The 24,331-nt window shown below is 40.6% G+C and overlaps 2 protein-coding genes across 7 annotated transcripts in view; one reads left to right on the forward strand and one right to left on the reverse strand.

The window, feature by feature from the left end:
- Nucleotides 1-13,776, reverse strand: part of ERO1B (endoplasmic reticulum oxidoreductase 1 beta) — a 29,544-nt gene extending 15,768 nt beyond the window's left edge. For 2 of the 3 annotated variants that reach the window (XM_071549585.1, XM_071549584.1), the window contains exons 1-5: nucleotides 13,134-13,387; nucleotides 8,805-8,924; nucleotides 5,785-5,868; nucleotides 5,340-5,381; nucleotides 1,167-1,249 (exon numbers count right to left, since the gene is read on the reverse strand). In XM_071549585.1, coding sequence (XP_071405686.1) covers nucleotides 1,167-1,249; nucleotides 5,340-5,381; nucleotides 5,785-5,868; nucleotides 8,805-8,924; nucleotides 13,134-13,382 — 578 coding nt within the window. In that variant the 5' untranslated portion in view covers nucleotides 13,383-13,387. Of the gene's footprint in view, nucleotides 1-1,166; nucleotides 1,250-5,339; nucleotides 5,382-5,784; nucleotides 5,869-8,804; nucleotides 8,925-13,133; nucleotides 13,388-13,435 lie in introns of those variants that run through there. The other variant, XM_071549586.1, reaches the window with a different exon arrangement.
- The window catches only part of EDARADD (EDAR associated via death domain), a 405,148-nt gene that overhangs the window by 363,790 nt on the left and 17,027 nt on the right, over nucleotides 1-24,331 (forward strand). For 2 of the 4 annotated variants that reach the window (XM_071549595.1, XM_071549598.1), the window contains exon 2: nucleotides 24,209-24,255. In XM_071549595.1, coding sequence (XP_071405696.1) covers nucleotides 24,225-24,255 — 31 coding nt within the window. In that variant the 5' untranslated portion in view covers nucleotides 24,209-24,224. Of the gene's footprint in view, nucleotides 1-24,153; nucleotides 24,256-24,331 lie in introns of those variants that run through there. The other 2 variants (XM_071549594.1, XM_071549597.1) reach the window with 1 other exon arrangement.

Consider the following 24,331-nt stretch of genomic DNA (forward strand, 5'->3'; position numbering starts at 1 on the left):
CAGCCTATTCTGTTTGATCAAATTAGTACTGCTCAATTCTACAAACAGAGGCAATTCTACAACAAGATAAATTTCTAACCTTCTGCCAAATCACAATAGGAGACTTTATACTTGGCATTAGGTAAAGAAATCCTCTGGCAATTACTAGCAGGCAAGATTTGATAAATACACAAAATACAACAGACAAAGCAAAATAACCCAAAACTATGAGGATGGTGCACTCCTAGGTATAGAACATAGAGGTTTTATCTACAAAACACAAACTCTTCCTGCACTTGCAGGATCCAGTACCTGCCCTCTCCCAGTTTTAACAGTCTATCCTACTCTCACAAAGTAGGTCTCTTTAGGTCTCCATGTGCATATTCAGTCTCATGTTCTTTTACTCTGCAGAAGTGGAACAGAGTTAATAGTTTCTTATTTCCCCTAAAAAAACTTGGATAAGGGCTCTATCGAGTTTAGTTTAAACCCCTACACACCAGGCAGAAGCAGTTGCTTTCTCATGGCACACGAAAGTTTCAACATTTCTATCAAGTAGAACCACTGAAATTTGTGGCAAAAGACACCCCACCTCTCCCACACTGAAGACCTCACTTTTCTATCTTTCAAAGGTGGGTATTCTATTAGAACAGTAGGTTTCCTAAATGCTGTTCGGCACACTTTGGTACCCAGGGGCAACACCATCCTGCAGAAATCCTCTCAGTCAGCCTTGACAGTGCCATGTAATAAGCAAGGGAATTGGTCCAAGCCAAAAACAACTTTGCCAACAACAAAAGTAACTCACAAGCTCCCTGATCTGGTTCACTGAATGATCACAAACAGGCACATCAGCTCAACAGTGGGACAGAGCAGAACAAAATCTCTTGATCCAGCACACTCATCAAGAACAAAGAGCAAGGAAAACATGGGTTTATTTGCAAGTTTCCTCTGACTCTTGATGCCATAAGACATCTCTTTTAAATAATATCAAAGTGTACTTTTAATAAAAAATACCAAACCCAAGTCCACTTAACACCTTTACCTTTGGATGTTCTTGCATCATTTCACATTTACTTTCTAATGGGTTATAGAAAGAATGAAGAACAAAAACCATCACATTGCCAAAACCAGACAGACAAAATAAACTGTCCCTTACTATTTTTGTATTGTTTGTGTAAATCACAGCATACCTTAAGGTACTGTTGACTGCTCCCAGTTTGTTAGCTTGCTCACAGTCTTCCAATTCTTTGGAATTATTTGCGGCTTTTGAATACTGTAAGAAAGGTCATGTTTAATATGCAAATTAATTACTTAAAATCCCCTAAAAACAGGTGTTGTGAAAATTATTTCCAAGTTTAGCAGTGAATTGCCTGGTATCAGAGAAAATCCTCAGATTCCAGATGCAGTAAGTGACTCTGAACATTTCTTACTTCTGGTTTTTGTTTCACTAAATTTCATCAAGCTGATTTCATTCTGTGCATGTAACTACTACAGAAAGTTCAGCTACAGATGTCAAAATTTTGTTTTCCCTTTAGTTTAAAATAAATGGAGTCTTTGTGTTATGAAACACCCTAAATGGAGCGTTTAAGACACTTATTTAGAGTCTCATAAAAGGACCTTGAAAGACAAGCAGTGTCATACCTATAAACACACCTTGTATTTTGCAAGTATCATCATACCCCAAGTTTCATTGATCATTTCAGTATATTTATCAGTTTTGGCCATTTTACCCTTATCTTACATTTAATCCAATTAATTGGCGTGGCTTATAATGTGCACAGGTCTGGAAGAGAGGATTTTCCAGCTGAACTGAAACTTTGCTTATTTTCAAGACAGAATTTAAGTAAGCTAACCTTTGATTCTAAACTATTTTGAAAAAAGTAATCCACAACTTACTTCTGGAACACTTCTAAGGAAAACACTTAAAGAATTAAAGATTCAGTTACAGTATTCTACAATAATATGTTATGTTAGCAGGGAATTTAAGTCCATCAGCTTAAAGCTCAAGTTTTGGAACATAAAAGGTAGCAACAGTGCTCTCAAAAGACAAAAAATGCAATTTCCTCTTTTTTGTGTGTTTTTGAATAGTAAATTATGAATTTTAAAACAAAGAATAATTCACTTCCAAGGACAGACTTGTGGTTGAGATGCCAGGGACAAAGTACCACCCCAATAAGTACCACAATACTTCTCAAAAAAAAAAAAAGGATTTATTTAGCTGTTCAGATGAGTAAGCAAGATGACTTGCTTTAAAATAATGCCATTTGCCTGAACTAATACAAAGGATAACAGCAGAACATAGTGAAGATCAAAGAAGTGAAGGAGATGGAAAAAAAAACCAAATAATTCAAACCTTATTAGAGGCCCTGACCATACCAAGTATTTCCTCTAGAAGGAATTGCTCACTCAACTTTCTTGGATTTGACAGGCATGGGACCTCATTCTATAGCATCATATGGAAGTTAAATGGAAAAATCTGAACAAGGAATGGATCTGACCTAGCCTGAAACAGATACTGCTGATGAAATAACATACTGAGATGCTGAAGCAAACATTATGCATGTCTAGAGCTGCAAACCAATCCCTACCCTGAAGTGAAGAAAGGTTACTGCCAAGATTATAACCCTAAATTTAAGGTTTCAAATACAATGAACACTCAAGTCTCAAAACATATTTCCAGCCTTCCCTCTTCTTCATTGCTTAAGAGCAACAGCTATCAGATCAGTGCTCTGTGATCCCTGACAAGTTCAGGACAAAGAAACTGTTCCTGCCAAGCAAGATCTCCAAAGAGCAATTTCTGTCAAGAAAAAAAAAACAAAAAAAATCCCAACACCAAAAAAAAACCCCAAAACATACCACCATGAAAAAAAAGGGCAGGAAGTAAATTACTAAGTTAAATGCTGTAACCTTGAGTTACTGCACCCTGTCCCTTGCTTCAAGCAGGAGTCATGATAGTTCTTTAATGTCTAGCCCCAAAATGTGTTCACTACTCAAATGAAACAGGACTATAGAAGGGAAAACTACTATGGGCCTCTCCAGCACTATTTCAAAAATCTTGTGTTGGTGTCAAGAATCAAGAAGAGATCCTCTATTGCTAACTGCACTCCTATGGAGAAGCTGTGCAAGTCTAACCTTCATCTTTGTTGCTAGGTGATGGACTTTCAAAAGAACTGTTCTCTTCATTGCTCAGCAAACAAACAAAGAAAAAAGCCTAAATAAAGCCAGAAGTTTATAAGCTCCTCTACTTTAGGAGAAAGGTGAAGGGAAACTGCACAGAAGCCACAGAAAACCTCTCCACAGAATTCTACCCTGAGCATATCTACTCAAGAGATTATAGCTCTCACTATTAAAAAGATGCCTCTGGTTGTTTTCATCTTTCCAAGGCAGAAATTACCAGGATGAAAGAGAGAAAGTGGACATGTACATCCCCAGAGAAAAAAAACGCTTTTTCTAACCCAGTACCCTACGGATAAGCCACAACATGCAAGACTTTCCTAAACGGGAAATCAGCACAAGTACTTGCACAGTCCTTGAAACAACACACTCATACTAAGATGAATTTGACATTTCCTTAAAAGGGATATTAAATGGGATTGTCAAGAAAGATTTTTTTAACTGAACCATAAGAAGTAAGAAAATGGTCCAGGTAAGATTTTTGTCATCAGGACTGAAATTTTTCCTACAGAAATATTTTCTTCTCCAACAGAAAAGAAGTCTTCTGCTGCAGATTAAAGGTGCAGAATTGCCCAATGTTCAGTACTGTAGCTGGTTGCAACAACCTACAAGGCAACTCAAAGGAAACCACTGTAGCAAACACACCACCAAATGACAGCTTCCCAAAGAAGCTATCCCAAATTCTTTACTGTGGTGAAAGCACAAGGCAGTTGATTTTTTACTTCCCAAGTCCAATTTGATATGCTCGTGTGAAGTATCTAAACAACAGCATAAACTTTGGCTACTAATTAACAACTTACTTATTGCTCTCAAGATTAATCAATCAGGAAGCTCAAATGACTATTGGAAGAATTCTTTCTAAAACAGTCTTTAAAGTTTCACAGTGACTATTTAGGAGGCATTATGGTCTTCCAGGAGTCTACAATGAAGCTTGGGAGAGAAAAGAATCAATGAAAAAGAGAACTGACAACAGATTATCCAGTTAAAACCCATGATCTTCTGCTCCTAGACAGTGTCAACTTTCCAGAAAAACTACTGCTGCTTGTGCTGAAATGGTGAATGACTGACATTTAAGTCATGTCAGGGAGAAAGATGTTTCTTCTCTGATTACCAGGAATCTTTAAATGAAGAGGTAGTACTTATGCCAGAGTGAGTTAACAATATATGTATAAATAACAGACAAGACTTCCTCTTGAGCTAAACCTTGAAAAGACCTGCCTGCACAGTTAAAGACAGCAGGGCACAGAAGTCACTAATTCCCCAGCTCATGATGAAGTATCCCTCTCAGCTGCCTTTGGGAACATTTCCTGGCATGAAGTCTAGACCAAATCCCAGTGGCCATTCAGGATAAGGTGAACTACACTCAGGCTGCCCAGTGAGGCAGAAAGCACTGGGGAGGAGGGATAGTTAATCAAGAGATAAGTCCACAACACAGCCAAGGCACACAGCAGGAAGATCTCTCATTTGGGCACCATCATCCCATCAACTGCTAAAATCCTACTCTTGGGCACAGTGTTTGGGATTTGGGGGTGGGTGAGGGTTATTTGTCTTTCTGCTCTGACCTCTTTTCCTAAGCACATAGACCCTCTTTATTTTTTTGGCCTTGCTAAGATCACTTGTGATCTAGGAAGGATGACTTGGAGAAAAGCCAGCAAAAACCATCAGCACAGACTGACTACTTAAGCTTGAACTGACCATTCCAGCCTAAAATTTCTTTAGACTAATAACCAAACAATCTCTGGACTAATGACCTCCTGAAAATCAGACATAGCAGACTACATGCAATCCTTTGGGTTCTTCTAATACTAGAGGTTATGATTATGTATGATTCTTAAAAAAGACTGCACTGCCACTGCATCTGTGCATCTTAGCCTATAGCTTTATAGAAGGTAGCCTATACACAGAAATGAATAAACAACTTTGCATCAGGCATTCTGTGGCCATTTACTGCTGTCTCTGGTCATTCTTTGATTCAGGCTGCACCAGCTCTCAAGCTATGACAGACTCAGAATGAGTGCCAGCTACATCAGAAACACTACTATATGAAAAGGAAAAAAAGGTAAAGCCACATACAGGAACTAATCAGTTATTTTAACTGTTTCATCAGTATGCTAACGCTGAAGGTTTCTACTAAAAAGTCACACAGCTATGGTAATCAGAAAGAACTTAGAAAATAAATGAGTACTTACTTTATTAGAGCTCCCAGCCTTAATACCAACAGGTATTTTGCTCTAAAACCAAAAAATGAATCACAGTTTTTACACTGTTCATAGAAATATTTATGCTTGATTAAAATATACAAATTAAGTATCATCCCTATAGAGGTCAAAGCAAACTTTTTTAAAAATAATTAACTTTACCTTCTCAACATATTATATCCAAAACAGTGTTAGAGCTTAGAAGAGACTTATTCTTGAAGTTATCCACTTTGTTCATAAAATGACTAAGACCTTAAAATTCTTTGGTTGTATTTCTATTTTTGGAATGGCAAAGGATTTTGTCACTTTTATTTATTTAATAAATACTTTGTTTATTTTTTCATCAGTACATATTGCTATTATAGTACTAGTAACTGCAAATTAGCAAATTTTTAGCCCAAAACCCTTTTTCTATTATATATTATTTGATCCATACCTCAGGACAAGGCTCTACATGACAATCTTTGATAGAACAATGACCATCATCAGCCCAAAATGGGCATGGTCTCTTCAGGTTGACCTAAACATAGAAAAAACAAAAGTTTATAACCAACACCTACATAAGGCAACTGTAGAAGAAAGAGGTCTCAGTATCAGAAAATCCTTTAAATTAAAGGAGAGGATCCAAGGAAAAAAAAGAGTTATATTTAGTACTTTAAGTTTGTGGAGGTTTGGTCAGTCTGTTGGTTTCTTTTAATAACTCTCTCTCCAAGTACACAGGCAGAAGCTGCAGTGGAATTGTTAACACTAATGGTCTTTAGTGAATAAACACAATCACATTGTACATTAAAGCACAAATTAAATGTCTCACCACTAAAGTTTACTAATTCACAGAAGTGTTCGGGTGACTTTGGATTTCAAGCAATAAAAACAGGTTATTATTTTAAAACATCAAAAAGATTCTCCAGTCAAAAAACCCCTCTAACAAGACATTTAGCAGCTGATACAAGTTCTTAAGAGTGATGACAAGTATCTCCTAGTTACAGTTCAAATTATGCTAGCACAGATACAAGAAAAGTAGGGATTTTAGGTTGTTTCCCCCCATTTTCTCTATTCAATCCACAAGCACAATCCCTAGAAAAAAAATGCAAAATTATTTTTTGTACTTATTCACTCATCTTTTTTTTACTAAAGTACAAAATAGTTTTGCATTCTACAATAAGACCTCTAACATAAAACTTGCCCACCTCATCGATTTCTATGAAAAAACAAACGACCAGTTAAACTACAACCTTCTTCAAAGTAAACTCACAGTAAAAAATGCTACACATTGAGAAAGATAGGAGGAGGCATTCACTGCTTTTACACACAGGAACACCATAAATAAAAGAATACTGCTGTCTAAACTGAAGACTAATTCAAAAAGAACACATGCACATCAAAATATACTAGTCCCAGAATGACTGAAGAGCACTAAAAACCAGCACATAGACAAACTGAGGTTGTATAACACCTGTACTTTAATCAGTACCAATCACGCACTGACTACACAGAACATCCTTCTACTTTCTTTAGGGTCTGAACTATTGGATTTCATTATTATAGTTTATGGTATTACTCAGTACTTTTCACAGATTAAAAGTTAGATTCTCTATCATGAGGTTTCCATAGTTTGTGTGGTTTGATGTATAAAACTAAAGCAACAAAAATTCCTTTTATTTCTTCCATTGAGAAGTGTTCTACTATCTAGAAATCACCTAGCTCAATTTCTGCAAGAGTTTATAAAGAAAGGTTTATCTGGTCTTTAAATAAAAACTACCTCATCCATTCAGTACTCCACATTAGGGTCTGAGTTCTTTTATGGCTGTTGAACTAATAACACCATAGGAATACTACTGTGACTGTAGTTACAAAAGATGACAATTCAAATTCCTGCTACAAATTCAATTCCTTCAGGCTGAAGTGTTTTCACTCCCAGAACAAGTACACTCCCTGTGCTGAAGTTGACCCAGGTGGTCACTGCCTACCTTCACAATTTCCACATCCATTTATATGCTTAATAGCACTTCCATGATTTTGTGCATAGGTATCAAAAAATCCTGTTGCTTATTCAGACAAGAAAGAGTGAAGAACCTTCTGACTTAACTACTCAGTTGGCTTGTTAAACACAAATGCTTCCCTGTCCCAAATGAAGTGCTAGAGGAAGTGTGGTGATGAGTGGACTGCACACTGACCCTTGTAACTGCCCATCTATTAAGAAGATCACTATAAAAGATGAGGCAGGATTGCAACACACTGTTAGAATGATCTGCAGAACTGCTGTTGAAACGAAGATCAACTTTAAATTCGCAGGATGAAATTACTGCTGCATGAGACCTTATATACATGTTGCTCCTCTTCTTCAAGTGCTTTGTTTTGTATCTTTCTATTGCCTCTAGAGAATCTAATTACCACTCCTGTGTGCTGTGTTAGTACTGAAGTCACGCATATCTTGTTTCTCCTGAAAAGCATATTCAGAACTATAACCGGTGGCAAGAGATTCAGGGTGCAGATACACATCACTGCTTGCTCAGAAGAGAAAGGGAAGAGTCTAGTACTTTCTTCTCCTTCCTCAAATTCCTAACCCCATGAGTTTAATACTTGTATGATTACAGATCAGTTAGATAACCTGCTATACCTTGAGGAGAAAAACCCAACAAAACAAAACACAAAACAAAAACCAACCCAACAAAAAACCCAACCCAACAAAATACTCTACTCAATGACAAATTCAAACATCCAAACTAAAAATTTATCAGGTTAAAAAGATGCTTTGGCCTAAACAAGAGCTGGAAGTCGGTAAGGGGCAGGATGGTCTGCCCTAGAGTAGTGTAAACTTCTTTTTCCAGTGGCAGGCAACCATCCGATCTGCTCAGTCAAAATACAACCTCATTTTCTATTTAGCAAATCTGAAAAGAGAAATATTAGGCTTCAAATCTTCCTTTGCACATCAGATTCTAATACAGAGAAAAAAATATTTAAAGTCATAAAAAAGCGGTATTACATATTGTTTGAAAATGGAATAGTTTTACCCACTTTTCAAAGGAATAACAGTTGTCTAGATAGCAAACACTAAAATCTGAACTAAGACAGCAATTTTAAAGGAAATTATAGCAATATTTCCATTTCAAATTACGCACATTTCTTAGGAGACAAGTACTGCATGCTGTCAGAAAGTTGCTAATATATGATCCTTTTCTAGATGCAGCAGTACAAAGGCACAATCTTTAAAATTACCACTTAATCAGCTGAATGAAAGCAGTCATGATTTACAGTCACTGACTCCAGGATTAACACAGCAAACAAGACTTATCACCAACATAAGTGTCAGAGACTGAAAACCTGCTACAACCAAATGAAAGAGCTGCAGGTTTCTTATAGACAGCTCAACATAGGCACGCTGATTTGATATATAATCCTTCCTATACTTTCTGCATTTTATTTAAATTATTCAGGAAAATACCATTATAAATGTACCTTGTAATATCTGAAGTAATCACGTTCTTGCAGTTTCTGTATTTTGGGGAAGATCTTGAAAGTATTGAAGTCATCAATGCTTTCTATGTCACACAAACAATCATCTAGGACTCCTGCAAGCTATTGAAAAAATACATTAAAAATTACTTTTAATGTTGAAATAGAGCACTGACTACAGAAAGTTCTCTAAAGAGAAAAACACGACAGTCTAAAAATACTAGTAAAATGCAGTTCCATATAAAATATTTTATTTCTTATCATTAAAATGCTCTATGACACACCTTACACACTCAGAAAATAATAGACCTTAACACTTTTTTGAGCTTAAGTCCACCTCCAAATGCAGTGCTGAATCAAAGTTAGCCAAATTAATAACTTCAGCCTTGAAATTTGTTGACAGTTTCAGCATATAGAACTTTCTGCGGAATGAACAAGATTTTCCAAACTGTGAACATGTGGTATATTTTAGCAGAGTTGCACACCAAGTATTCTCCTACCAAATGCTCATGAGTTGAATAGCCTAAAAAAAACCAAAACCCTACACTCACACACTGTTGTCTTATTTTTATACTTCTCAAAGTGTAAGAACACTCCATTCAGTTTCTTTGGAGACATGGGGAAAAGAGGTACAGATATTTCTGTGTCCAAAAAGCTTGTAACTTCACAGTTAAATTCTACAAATAAATACTAGGAAAACCAAGTGCAGGGATCTATGTTGGAATGCTGTAAATCCATTGTGAAACTAAGTCTTTCCAGGTCTCATCCCTCTTCCTGTACCAGGACAGCAAACTGGTTCAAGGTACTGTGTTAGGTTAAAACCACCTCTCTGAAAAGCAGCACACACAAGTGCAGAAGTGCTCCTGCCAACACACAAGGGGAAGGCAGAGCTGTGCATGTAGCAGAGGACAGGCCCAACTAACTTGGAGAGTACTTTACAGCAACACTTTTGCTGAGCCCCTGACAGTGTCTTACTGAAAAGTGGAAACACTGAAAGTGTGATTCTGTAAACATTTGCACAAAAAATTTCTAAAATTCTGAACTAAGTGTTCCTAAGCAAAGCTTCTTAAACTAGTGCAAATGTGTTTTAAAGGCCTTTCAAATAAGTTTAAAAGTTTTAGACCATATCTAAGGGAATGGAACCAAACACTGCTGTTTACTGGCACTGTTCATCAGTCAGACAGGAAGTTCATTGACATTTGTGATTGCCTAGAAAGCATTTCATATAGAAACACCCACACATCTTATATCTTGCATGGGATTAGAAGAATTTCTAATGTGTATGTGTAAAAGGAGACAAAAATATTTTGTGGCTTTTTTTCCTCCATAGATTTCACATAGATGAGATTATGAAATCACCTAATCTGTTTTATGCATGATAAATCACTCCAGCACTTTACAGAACAGATAACCTTACGTAACCAACTTCATGTCAAAGAGCCACTAGAAAGCAAACTGGAGGCTTCTGCTCTTTTATGAAGCATAAAAGAGGCCTGGAAAAAGGATTTCCCCCAACCCTCTGTGAGAATAAAGAGGCCAGGGTATGGCAATAAAGGACTTAAGTGGAAAATTCACCTTATGCAGATCCTACTTTTCCTAAGGCACTAAATAGGCTGTCACAATTCTGTAGAGTAGATACGGCAACGGAGTAAAACTAATTTAAGGAAAGTTACTTTACCCAAAATTTTCCATGTTGTTATGCCTGCCTTGCTAGTGTTATCTAACTTCAAACCTGGGCAAACAACTATGAAAGAGCCAATAAGCAATTACAGGTTTTTCACAAAGCAAAGAATTCTCACAGCCCACATGACTGCCAACTTCAAAGTCAGAAGCCACAACTTCTTATTATTGATACTTAGAGAAATAAAATGCCCATGCATTTTAATCTATTATGATTTCATTAAAAATTTCAAGTTTTCTCATTGATCACACGCAGGCAGAAACCTGCAAAGGTGTGGCCTTCAAATGTAACACCATACCACAAAACAAACAGCAGAACATCTCACTATAATACAAAAAGGCAAAAAGATAACTGCACATTTTGCTTAAATAATACTAAAGTGTATAAATAGGATGACAGGAGAAATTTTCTTTGGACTCGGAAGACAAAGAGTAGGAAACTATTTTGATGACCAGCTCAAGAAGCAATCCATTGCTTACAAAAATAATTTTACCATCTATGCAAAACAGAAAATGCTTTTGCAGGGGAAAAACACTCCAGAGAAACATGCAATACAGAAACACAGAATGAACTGGTTTGGAAGATACCTCCAAGATCATCAAGTCCAACTGTTGATCCAACACCACTGTGATTACTAGATCAGTAGTGACACTCAGTGTCAAATCCCCATGGAAAAAATAAAAAGCTGCACACTTTTTATTCATCTAACTCAACTCTAAGAATGTCTTTAAAAATGTAGTACAGTTTACTTAGATCAATGAAGTTTTGGAAATGAACTCTCCTCAAAAACTAGAACTGGTCTAAGAAATTATGAAGAGAAAAATTAATTCAGAGTAACAAGAGCAAGCAAACTTCTCCATTTTTTTTCTCCCCTCATTTTTTCAAGACTGGAACAGTTAGCTCCCTGTATACAAAAAATAGCAAAAGCAACGTTTCCTTGGAAAGCATGCTCTAAAATTAAACCATGCTATATCTGTACCAAACCACAATCTGTTAAATAGTTTGATAGCACACATGAAGCACCAATATACTGCACAGCAGTGGACTGGGTTCACAGCACAGTAATACAACTGCAACACAGGCTTCAAGTGCCCCAGTCAGAGGGTTTTTTGTTAGTCCAGTTGCTCTCTTCAGTGATCTCACTTGCATAACAATGGAACACTCTAAGAACATGTAGAAAATTGTTTTCTTTTTGTCAACACCTGGATCTTCAAGTGACTTCTTTTTTCAAACTGGAAGCATCAAAATAGGAGTAGTGTACTACATAGTTAAAATTACATACTGCAAGATCTACTTTATTATTCACACAATTGGTACTTTGCCTTTTTTTAATTGAACTATAGTAGTTACTTTGGTCGCAAACATAAAGTCAAACTGTACTGTAAGCTATTGCAACTTTTATTATAATGGACAAGTATCAGATTTCTTTTCATCCGTTAATAATTTTGACATCTACAATAAACTCTAAAAGCATTAGCCTTCTATAATTTGTGTTCAATCACCTGACACTGAGCAACTACTATTTTTTTTACATTTCCAATATGCTTATCAAAGTATTTCCAGGTATTATCAAACCTGGTTTAGTTTTTGGACAGGTATCAGAGCTACACTGGAGATGTAAAACTTCTAACTCTTCCTCTCTGAGGTAAATCAACCTCTCAGAAGAAAAAGACAATGTCCAACCTACATCATCTTCTTCCTATGAAATCTGGAAAGAGAAATGCATTCAGTACTTCAACATTAAGAAAAACACAAATAAATGCATATAATAAGAAGCAGTCTATTCATACAAACAACCTTATTAGTGTTATCAAGTTGTTGTACTTTAATTGCTTCAACAATTAGAAGACCACCTGGGACACCTTGTTTTGTTTCTTACATGTTTTACTTTACCATAGCTGTAGAATAAGAGAAAAGCTTTAGGTAAGATGACTCCAAGAACTAATGGCTGGCTTACCTTTTCCCTGCACAAGTCAAACTCTGAATACAATATGCTAACAATTTTATGAAATAGCAACGACCAATCTCTTTGCCATACATCATGAGAAAACCATTCCAGTTTATTAATGACTTCTTTGAGAACTCCAATTCAATTAGCATTTACTTATGCTAAAACAGCTACTAAAATCATGGGTTCTTAAACCTGAAACAACAACAACTTAGAAGAAAAAAAAAACTGCAATAAAAGTTATCTGTGCTCGTTACTGGCTTGGATAGTCTCAATATAGTGTGTTATACAACACAGAAACTTAGCAAATGTAAGAAAAAAAATAATTGGATTCAGAGGACCAACTTTGTCCCACGTGGACGTTGCATGCTCTGTAACATCACTCCAATGTCTTTGGCCGAGCTAAAAGCCTTTCCCACTTGACACCAGTAACAGTCATGCAGCTGATAAATAACAGCAATCTCCAGGCTACAGACACTTGTCCTCCTGTGACTGCAGTTTACAGAGAGGCGCATTCTCAGCCTTCTCAGTACCGTGGGCAAACAGACACGACCTGAGCACAAGCCGAGCCCGGGCAGCAGCATCACCATTCGAACATACGGCTTCTCATGGACTTCATCAGGACACCCAAGTTTCTGCCTGAAGCCAAGGGCACGATCCAAAACAGTGCTCCCCGACACAACATTTCCCTGCCTGGCGCTACCTGTGGTTCCCAGCTCAGCCAAGTTCTCCGCGGAGACCGGAGGCACCGGCCCCAGGCTGGATCCCGGCAAGCGCCGCCCGCAGCGGATGGACAGAGAAGGACGTGGGCTACAGACTTCAGCGAGAGATCCCCGGACTCTCCACGGGGAAGTTGCACAAGAAACGGCCCGGAGCTGCTCCCACGACTGCCCGAAGTGACCCCGCCTCCAGCCCCGGGTGGGTCCGCAGTCGTGCCTGAGCCAGCGTGCATCCCTGCCCGGCCGCACTCCCTCTCTCCCGCCCGGCCCCGCCGCCGCTCCCCACCTGGGCCTCCGCTGTCAGGACGCAGCCGAGCACCGCGAGCAGCCGCGCCGCCCGCCGTGCCGCTGCCGCCGCGCTCCGCCCGGCACCGCCGCCGCTCATGCTGCTGCCGCCGCCGCGACTGCCCGAGGAGGGAGGGAGGGGGCAGCCCTCGCCCGGCCGCCGCCGGCACAGGAAGGAGAGGGACGCACCGCGGGTCGGCGGCAGCAGCAGTGTCTCCTGGTGCGGGCGCGGCCGGTGCTGCGGGCGGCGGGACCCGTCGGGCGGGGGCGCCGCGCTCACCGCGACCTGCCCGCGATCGAATCGCGCAGCGCCGGCACCGCCATCCGCCCGCACGCCGCTACCCGGGCCGCGGCCGCGCGCGGCACGCCGGGAAATGTAGTCCTGCCGCGGATGCGGGCGGGGCGGGGCGGGGCGGGGCGGGGCAGTGGCGGCGGCCGCGGCTGCCAATCGCAGAGGACCACGCGCGCCACCAAAACAAGCGGCGGCGGCGCGCGCCGGGGGCGGCTGAGCGCGTGCGCGCGGCGGGAAGGGCCGCGTGAGGGGAGGCACGAGCGCGGCGGCGGCGCCCGGGCTGTGCGGAGAGGCTTAGAATCACAGAATCATAGAATCAGTTGAGTTGGAAAAGACCTCCGAGATCATCAAGTCCAACCCTTGGTCTAACTCCAGTCCGTTTACCAGATCATGGCACTCAGTGCCACGTCCAATCTAAGTTTATAAACCTCCAGGGATGGTGAATCCACCACCTCTCTGGGCAGGCCATTCCAGTGCCTGATTACTCTCTCTGTAAAGAATTTTTTTCTCATGTTCAACTTCAATTTCCCCTGGCAGAGGTTGAGGTCGTGCCCCCTTGTCCTATTGCTGACTTCTTGGGAGTCCCAGTAAGCCCCAGTTCATTCTAGTCTAACCCAGTATAAACTGGGTCTAGGCCAGTATATCCCAGCTGATCCCAGTGTGACCCAACTGATTCCAGTATAACCCGGCCTATGCCAGTATTAACCAGTTTGGCTCAGTATCATAAAATCACAGAGTATGCCAAGTTGGAAGGGAGCCGCAAGGGTCATCAAGTCCAGCTCCTGGCCCTGCACAGGAGAGTCCCAAGAGTCACACCACATGCCTGAGGGCATTGTCCAAATGCTTCTTGAACTCCGCAAATGCTTCTTGAACTCTCTCAGGCTTGGTGCTGTGACCACTTTCATGGGAAGCCTGTTCCAGTGCCCAGCCACCCTCTGGGTGAAGAATATTTTCCTGATACCCAGCCTTGTGTATGTATGTATGGCCAGACTTTGCGAATGCAGATTTGGGCAGGGCTCTCCCCATGTGGGTGTGCCCTTCCAGCCTGCACAGTGGATTTTTTAGGTGAGGCACAGCGTGCACAGAACTGGCCCCACCGTTTAAGTCCTGAGGTCCATCTGCCATGGCTGAGCGAGCTTGGACAGTGACAGTGAAGTCCTTGGGACTGTCACAGCACTCGGTACTAACCGGGGCTGACCCTGCTGAGCATCCGAGATGTGGCGGGATGGGATGGCAGGGGGGCATTGAACTGCCAGGGGACGGTCCCCACTGAGACTCGAACTCAGGTCCTTGGGATTCAGAGTCCAGAGTGCTCTCCTTTACACCACGGGACCACCCTTGATACCCACCCTAGACCTCCCTTAACTCAGCCTCATGCCATTTCCTCAAGTCCTGTCGCTGGTCACTACAATGACGAGATTGGTCCCTGCATCTCCACTTCCCCTTGTGAGGGTGTTGAAGGTCATGATGAGGCCTCTCAGCCTCCTCCACCAACTATATCCCAGTTCATCCTGCTATAACCCAGTTAGTCACAGTCTAAACCTGGTCCAACCCAGTACAACCCAGTCCAGGCCTGTATAAGCAAGTTTGGCCCAGTCCAACCCAGCAGGCTGGGGCCGTGCTGTTCCAGCACTAAATGGATGAGCTGGGGAAGGCCACGGGTGCCCCAGCCCTGCTGGGTTTGTGGTGTTAGCAGTGCCCATGTCCAGCCTCCAGCTGGGTGTCCCACAAAGACAGGAAGTACTCCAGAGACTTAACCCCTCCCTGCTGCTGGGAAGTGCCCTAGAGGTGGCTGTGTTGGGGGATCAGAGGGTTTTTTATCTTTTACGTTAAATTGCGTATTTCCCTGAGAATGACTGCAGTAATCACAGAATCATAGAATCAGCTGGGCAGGAAAAGACCTCCAAGATCATCAAGTCCAACCCTTGATCCACCACCACTGTGGTTACTAGACCACGGCACTCAATGCCACATCCAGTCTCATCTTAAAAACCTGCAGGGACAGAGAATCCGCCACTTCTTGGGCAGCCCATTCCAATGCCTGATTACCCTCTCTGTAAAGAATTTCTTCCTAATATCTAACCTAATGAGAAGCTATTTACATGAAGCTGGGCACACCTAATAATTTCTTTTTAGTTGAAAAAAGAGAGAAGATAGGGAATAGGTTTTTCTTTATCTGTATCTCTTACCTGTTCCCTTTGAAAGCATGGTTGGAAACTAAGGAAGTTACAGAGCCCCTCCACTGTCTCTTTTTTTCTTTTTTTTTTTTTAATTTGGTTTGCAGTTTCCTCTCCACCCCTCACCCCACGTTTTTTCCTGTTTCAGTGAAGGCACAGGCTACTGTGTAGCAAATTGAGGCCTACCAGAGGGGAAGGAGGTACTTTCAGGTGCATTTTCAGTAAAGCTAATAAAATGAAATACTGAGTTGTGTGGAAAGAGGCACTCCTGTTTCCCTCTCCCTCCCTATCCCATGTATCTTTACCAGTCCTGAAGTTGCATGTTGAATCCATTCACATCCTTAGGCGAGTGTTTGATTTTATTTCCCTGCTAGGAATAATTTTCTGCCAGAGCAGCCAACTAAATGTACTCACTGTATGTCTGCTTCATTGCTCTACCTGATTCAGGGGAAGAGGCAAGGGTACATATCCTGGTAGGAAGAAGATAGGGTAAGACTATCCCTTGCAGTGGCTACTTGCTGTTAGGTCACTTTAGCTACACCTAATTTTATTTTATGAATTATTAATTTGTTACTGACCCCATAGGGAGACTGTTTGCCACTTGAGAGGTTGAAAATTCCAATATGACATCGATTGAATTTCTCTAGCTGTGCTTCACCAATAGCTATTGGATGGGTCTGGTCTAAGACTTACTGCTGATTCTTTTTTTTTTTTAAGCCCAAACAGCTCAGAACCCACCTTTTGCTCCCAGCGGTTCAAAATTTATCTGTAAATTATTTCCAGAATTGCAAAAGGTCATGTTCCCATGGAGAAAACGTGAGTGTTGCACTGATTTAATGTGCAGGGTTGCTGCAAGGATTTTATTTTCAGTTCAGATGCTAACTTGGGCTCCTCTTACACCCTTTCATTTAGAGACTACTCGTTTACTGGAGTGTGGAGGCAAGCTTTAAGAATGGGGTAACTACCTCAGGGAGATTAAAAGTTTTTAGATTGACCATTGTTAATTACTTATAAATTAGTTCAGATTAGTTTTGCATTAAATTTGTCCTTAAGAGCCAGTATGTCACAGGCTTCTGCATTGCTGAAAATGACATGAAGAGATGGTGTCTAGCAATTACAGAGAGTATGAAAATATAAAGTAGGCAGTAGTTTGATAGTCTGGTTCAGAGAGATGATGTAACTGCTCTTTTCTTTCATCTCTGGAGTACAGGCAGTACATCTATCATTTGGGAATGACTAAATGAGAACCTATTCCTACTTTCAGCATAAGTAGACCAATAAATTTGCTGGGTGTTTGAGAAGAAATCGCAGAACAGCTGATGTTAATGTTTACATTGCCATAGTTTGCTCTTACTATCAGTACTCCATACTTTATCGCAAGGGGTTTGTACTTCTCACAAAGGAACTGTTTCTATTCAGCAGATTAAGGTGAATGCATTATATTTGTTCACATTTTGTACCTTTGATTCTGGAACACAGTTTCTATCACAAGTATTTAAAAGAGCCCTGAAACCTTGGAAAAATCAAGTATTTGCACTGTCACAGACTTGGGCTGCACAAAGGACTATACAAGTTAGATGTAAACTATAATGGTTTTTAAGTCATTGTGTTCATTTAATTGTCAGTTCAGAAAGAACCCTTTGTGTTAGTTACAGAAGGTACTCTATTTCTTCACCTCTGAAGTGCTTATATCAAAAGTCACTAAGTTAGTGGTGCTTTAGTTTTTTACAGCCATATTAGAAGGGTAAGGAATTGGCTGTAAAAATGTATAATGAATAATTTTAAAAGAAAAAAAAATATTCCTTGTATACATAAGTATTATCTGCTATGCCAGAACTGAATGTAGCTTAACACAGGTTTCTAAACTCTTGAGTATTTTCAATCTTATTTTATGTTTTAGTGTCATTTTAAATCTATGCATGTTACTTTGGTCATGGTATAAAAATGTTTTTAAAAAAAATAAACCAAACATAAAAATCTTAATACAGGAAATAGCTGCAGAAGAAACAGTCTTACAATTGCAATCAAAACCTAAGAGCATATTACAAAAATGAGTATCTCCTTAGTGTCTTTCTTTTAAAGAAATTTGCCATACTGTTATGATATTTTAGCAGGGGCTGGGGACAAGCCTTTACTGAGGAGAGAGTTAATCATAGTTTACAGCTTGCTGGGATCATGAAGAATCTGGGCTAAATATTTAATTCTTTAATGTGGTTGGCATAAAACCAAATATCTTCTGTGATTTCATAATATACATTGCTGGTAAAAATGTTGACAGTTCTATTTGCAAGCTCTGACATTTTCTTTCTATGTGCAAGCAAACAAAGAGTTGAACACGGGAACTAAAATCTTTATTTTGTATTCATAAATAAGGATGGAGTAATGCACATCAGAGTCACTTTTTCCTCATCACAATTTTGTTCTCTTGATTGGGCAGCAGCAGAGAGCATCTGGGTGCAGCAGAGAGTGACAGTCTTTAGTGGATGTAAGAAATCTGTAATTACCAAACTTGCCTCTGGCCTGCAGAGAGGACACAGGGAGACTTGAAACTGATGAAGTCCTGCTCCTTTTATTGTATCAGAGCCATTGGTGCTTTTTAGTCAGCTCTTATTTGACAGAATTGAGCTTATGCACTCTGGTTGTAGATAGAAATAGTGATCTGTGGTCATCAACTGTGTACAAATGGATATTAGAGATTATTATGGAGTAATTTAAGTGAACATACAAGGCGAAATTGGGTGGATTTCACATTTCATGTTAGAAGTTGGGTAAATGCCAGCTGATTTGTCAGGTTCATGAACTAGATTTCAGTAATCTGAAATGTGGATTTTAATTTTGAGTATTTTTTGCCCTTGAAACTTTTGCCTTTATTTATTTTTCCAATTAACATTTCAATGAGTCCTTCTAAATTTAGGAGAGTAAACCAGAGGAATCAATATATCACAAACTTCTGTTTAAGTCTGGCAAACAGCAGCAGTGGGAGGGCAGTGCTTGTTGAGCAATGGAACATTTCGTGGTAGTCTAGATTTAATGATACAGCAAGGCAGAGCTGTGGGTAAGAACTTTCAGTAAACCTGATGTAAGTCCAGAAAGCAGGGCACGTGAGTTCTGTGGACTGTCAGGCCTCCTACAACTACAGAATTTATATATCCTCACCCCTGTTTTGTCCTGCTGTCATTAGGCCTGACACAAGTTATGTTTCCTTGCAAGTCATGCTTCACTGATGTCCTGTTCCCACCTAAAAACCACAATATATGTTCAGGTCTGAGGCAACTGATTCAAGAGGTACCTGTGTTTGTCTAGGGTTGTAGGCAGGAGTGTGGCCTGTAAATGGCAAAATGGGCAGTCTGGTGGTGTAAAGGAGAGCACTCTGGACTCTGAATCCAAAGGTCCTGAGTTCGAGTCTCATTGGGGACCGTCCCCTGGCAGTTCAATGCCTCCCTGCCATCCCATCCTGTCACATCTCGGATGCTGAGCAGGGTCAGCCCCGGTTAGTACCGGGTGCTGTGACAGTCCCGAGGACTTCCCTGTCACTGTCCAAGCTCGCTCGGCCGTGGCAGATGGACCTCAGGACTTAAACGGTGGGGCCAGTTCTGCACACGCTGTGCCTGACCTAAAAAATCCAGTGTGCAGGCTGGAAGGGCACACCCACGTGGGGAAAGCCCTTCCCAAATCTGCGTTCGCGAAGTCTGGCCATACATACAAATGGCAAAATATGTTAAATTCAGTATGGTGGAAAAGAAGATAAATTTTTAATAAGAAAACTGCATACAGCATTATCTTCACAGTGACTATGAGGAAAAAGGCAAGAAAGATAGAATGCAGTGAAAAATAAAGAATACCAAATCACAAGGAGGGATTACATTTTTTAGAAAGTTTTTGTAGCTGGTGAAAAACTAACCTGTATTCTCATTTCCATGTTTTATGTGTGTGTGTTGTAGTTGTATGCTAATAAACTGCATTGTGTAGTGTTGTAACAGCATGATCTGAATGAAAAGATGTATGGAGTCTTACTGTCCTTCCTGTACCTATATTTTTTTAAGAAGGAATGCTAACAAAGAAAGGAGTCTACTAACTCTGTCAGACTTTTGAATATAGTGGATGCAGATGAACATACATAAAATCTTGCTTAAAAAGAACTCCTAAACTTGTGCACTTGCACTTTCTGTGCATGTGCTTATCCATCAACAAAACTGACCACGAGGTTGAGATCTTAACTAAATTGTATATTTATGGAAACCAGCAGCCAGGCAGGGGGACTGTGCTGGTGTACCTGCAGAGAGAAAAGCTGCAGCCCAAAATCAATCACATCAGGCTCAGTTTCAATATGTCAGTCTAGAGAAAGCAAGGTTTCAGTGGTCCTATGGCGCATGTTTGGCTTGGACACAGCACAGCTCCCAGAGTGGTGGGAACATTCCCATATCATGCAGTCCTGTCAGGCAAACAAATTATCCACAGGCTTACATAAGATGGTCTAGGTGTGTGTTATTTCTTATATTTTCTCCATATAATCCTGTTTCTATCATAAAAATGTCAAAATTGTGACATTCATATAAATGGACTGTAAAATATATAATTATTGGCAAAGCAGGTAGTTTTAATCTTTTTGGCTGCTGGTTAATTGTTCCTACTCCAAAACACTCTCAGAATCTTCAGGAACTGTTCTAGATGCTCTCTGAAGCTGCTGACAGCTGAAAGCTATCTAGAGGACACCTGAGAGAGAAAATGCAGGGAGGTTTTTCCTAAACCTACTGCAATACATGAGGGGTGAAGAGTTTATGTTGACATAGAAATATTTTACTCAATATGAACTTCCTTAAATAAAGATGTTTGAAAGCTAGAAAGCAAACAGATCATAAAGAATAAAAGAGGTTGCCATGTGATTCTGGCGGGCCCACAGTTATTGTGTCTATTGGCAACCCCTGTTGCGGGTGGTGGGAAGGCTACTTGTTCCACTGAGTTACAGTGGCTTTTGTGATCTGGAACAAAAGCTCTTTATTTCCATGGGGAAAAGCCACAGAGGATCAGTTGGAAAAAATTTTGGGGTTTTTGGTTTGTTTATGGTTGGTTGGGTGGGGTTTTTTGGTGTTTTTTGTTTGGATTTTTTTGTTTGTTTTGGTTTGGTTTTTTAGGGGGGCTAAGGGGACATAACAGTAATATTTTTCAGCAGAGGAATATATTTTCCATGGGTTTGTCTGCAGTCTTGTGCTCAGAAGGTGGGAAATCCCTTGAGACTGTGGGTTAATTGTTCTTTCAAGCAATAAACTATCCAGCTATGTATTACCAGATAGTTTGCAGATCTTTGAGAAAAGCCTCTGTCCTCATCAAAGATGCCTGTGTTTTTTATAGGTCCAGGAAAGGAGTGAGAAGAGATCTCTTTAGATATGATCTGTAAAAACTATTTGAAATTATTAATTCTGTATTTAAGTGGAAATTTACAAAATCCTGAACTCTTCCCATTATGATTAGTTATGCTGAGTTTAGTAGTTTAAAGGGTTACAGCAAGGTAAGAGATAGATTGTACTTAGGCATAGAAATTTGATGAGAAAGTTAATCCAGTTAATTTTAGAGAATGCTATTGCTTAAAGTTATCTTATTTTGGGCTTAGCTTTTATGATACAATTGCATTTAGTTTTGCCAAAATAATTCCTGGCTTTCTGGACTGGTCAGCTAGCTAACAAACACAAATATTGCTATAACACTCATTAAAGAGTAATACAAGAACAGGCATGCAACAGCCAAAATAATGTGGACTGTTGACAGTGCTCTAGAGATACTTATAAATAATTGCAGGCTTCTCCTCCACTATTAGGGAAAAATTGTTAAATTAGGATGACTAACCTAAGTTTTGAGGCAATAATATTATCTAGACTATTCTTTTCTATTATTACATTTTATTATTTTGAAGAGTTCTTAATGAATAATTTGCTTGTAAAAATCTGTTTCAAGTTCAAAAAGGCAATGTCATTTATAGATACACTTCTTAAAATATATGATTTTTAATGACATTAACCAGTTTTGGCTGTGGCACAGGTGTTGTTCTCCTAAAATTATTTTGTTATTGTTTACTGAAATAACTTTTTAATCCTAATGTAGGAAGATTTCTGGTTGTAAGTTATCAGAAGAGTAAATGCCATGTTGGTGGTAAAACCTTAGTCCCCAACACAAGTGTTTTGTAGACTTCTGTAGTTTACACATACCTGTGTAAAAACAGGACACATGGGATGTTTTGAAGGAAATGAATGGATACATTTTTATATGGCTTGTACATATATGTAACCAGTTTTTGAAGTCACTATTTCTACTTCTGAGGTTAGATAAGTAGTTTTTGAACAGCACACAAAGTCGATACATATATGTAGGTCTTCAGGGGAGATGTGGCATTCATTTTATTGAGGCATAAACACACAGAGTCAGCAATTTCATTTCTAATTAGACTTGATGGTTTCCTTTTAAACTAAGAAATACCTCTGTTCTTTGAGAATGAGTTTCAGTCTCAATGTGGGAGCAGTGAGAGTCAACCAACACCTTGAACAGCCAAACTCCATCATATGCCTAAAAGAATACTTAATCCTTTACACGCCATGAATTGCAGAAACTGTAGTAATCTGTTAGCTGTATCTTGCAGATTAAGATATATAGAGATATATGGACATGTTTGTGTGTATAACCCACTGGTGAAGGCCCCATTTATCTCAGATGAAATAAAGGTGCTCTCTGAATCTTCTAAGTACCATGTCTGTACTTTCATTGCTAAGATGATTCAGAGGCAAGAGCTCTCCATCCAACAACTTGTTCTTTTACAAGAATTCCCAAATTCAATAAAAGAATCAGTGAAAAACATCAATATTACTGATGTTAGTGAAAAGCTAAATAACAGAATGAACTACTGTAATCAATTGAAATTCCGAAAATGAGAGCAATTTAGTTTTTTTAAAAAATATTTGTAACATGTATGAGAGGTGGAAAATAATCTGTGGCAAAGCACTCAATTTTTAATGCTTTATGTACCAAAAGCCACTTGGTTATGCCAGTGTAAGCCAGTTGGCAGAATTGGAGCTCTCCTACTGTAACAGAACAGAATATGTGTGTGAAGTTAATAAACAAGCCAGGTGGTTAACCCTCAAATGCAGTCATTCTAATGGCAAATTCAGCTATGCTGGCTTCCTTTGCTTGTATAGTACAATTAATAGCAATACATAATTTTTCTTATTTAGAAAGCGATTTCATGCACAGATTCCATTTAAGGAACCTGTATTACTTTATATGGGCAGTCCCGTGGTGTAATGGAGAGCACTCTGGACTCTGAATCCCAAGGACCTGAGTTCAAGTCTCAGTGGGGACCGTCCTCTGGCAGTTCAATGCCTCCCTGCCATCCCGTCCCCTCACATCTCGGATGTTTAGCAGGATCAGCCCCGGTTAGTACCGGGTGCTGTGATAGTCCCGAAGACTTCACTGTCACTGTCCAAGCTCGCTCGGCTGTGGCAGATGGACCTCAGGACTTAAACGGTGGGGCCAGTTCTGCGCACGCTATGCCTGACCTAAAAAATCCACTGTGCAGGCTGGAAGGGCACATCCACGTGGGGAGAGCCCATCCTAAATCTGTGTTCGCGAAGTTTGGCCATACATACATTACTTTATATTGAAATCGTGAGACAACTTGCTAGAGATGACAGTGGGATTCCAAAACAATTATATCCGAAAGTTTAACATCGTCGTGGAAGTACCTGTAGCATAAGAGGTCGAATATGAAATACCTGTGAGAAACCAGTGCAGTTTATGATTGTTGCTTTGCAAAACTTGCGCTCACAAACTCTGTCCGTGCATGTTGAGCCCTCTGCAGGTGCACCGTAAACCCCAACGGGGACCGCCTTTCCCTCTCGCAGGGCAGGGATTTGAGCGCGTTAAGAGCAGGAGAACGAGCTCTTGATCGTATGTTGTTAAGGTGACTTACTTTAGGCGCAAACTAGCATGACTTGTATATGCATCCTGTGTCTGTGGTGTTAACGAAACACGTCGCTTTCACATGGCGGAGCCCGGAGGAGCTAACTCGACGTGTCCGAGGGAGCGCGGTGTTTCCCTCTGGGAAATGCGGGCTCGCGGCGAGCGCTCCCTCTACCCGGGCGGGCGTCGCGCCCGGGACAGCCGGGGATGGGACGGCCGCACTTGGGACGTCTCTTCCTCCCTCGCTCGCTCCCTCCCAGGAGCGCCCTACCTGTGGCGGGGCGGTGCAGGAAGGGGGCGGCGCGGCGGGGCGGCGGTTCCGGGCACGTCTGCGGGCGCCGCGCGTTCCTCGCACCGGGACCCGCCGCCGCCGCCCCATGGCCGCTCCGCAGGACCCGTTGCCCCCAGGTGAGGCCGGCGCCGCGGCGGGCCGGGTAGAAGGGAGGTGCCCCGAGGGGCGGCGGCTGCTCCCAGGGCCCCCACG

This window comes from Pithys albifrons, chromosome 2, assembly GCF_047495875.1.
Source record: "Pithys albifrons albifrons isolate INPA30051 chromosome 2, PitAlb_v1, whole genome shotgun sequence".
NCBI lineage: Eukaryota > Metazoa > Chordata > Aves > Passeriformes > Thamnophilidae > Pithys > Pithys albifrons.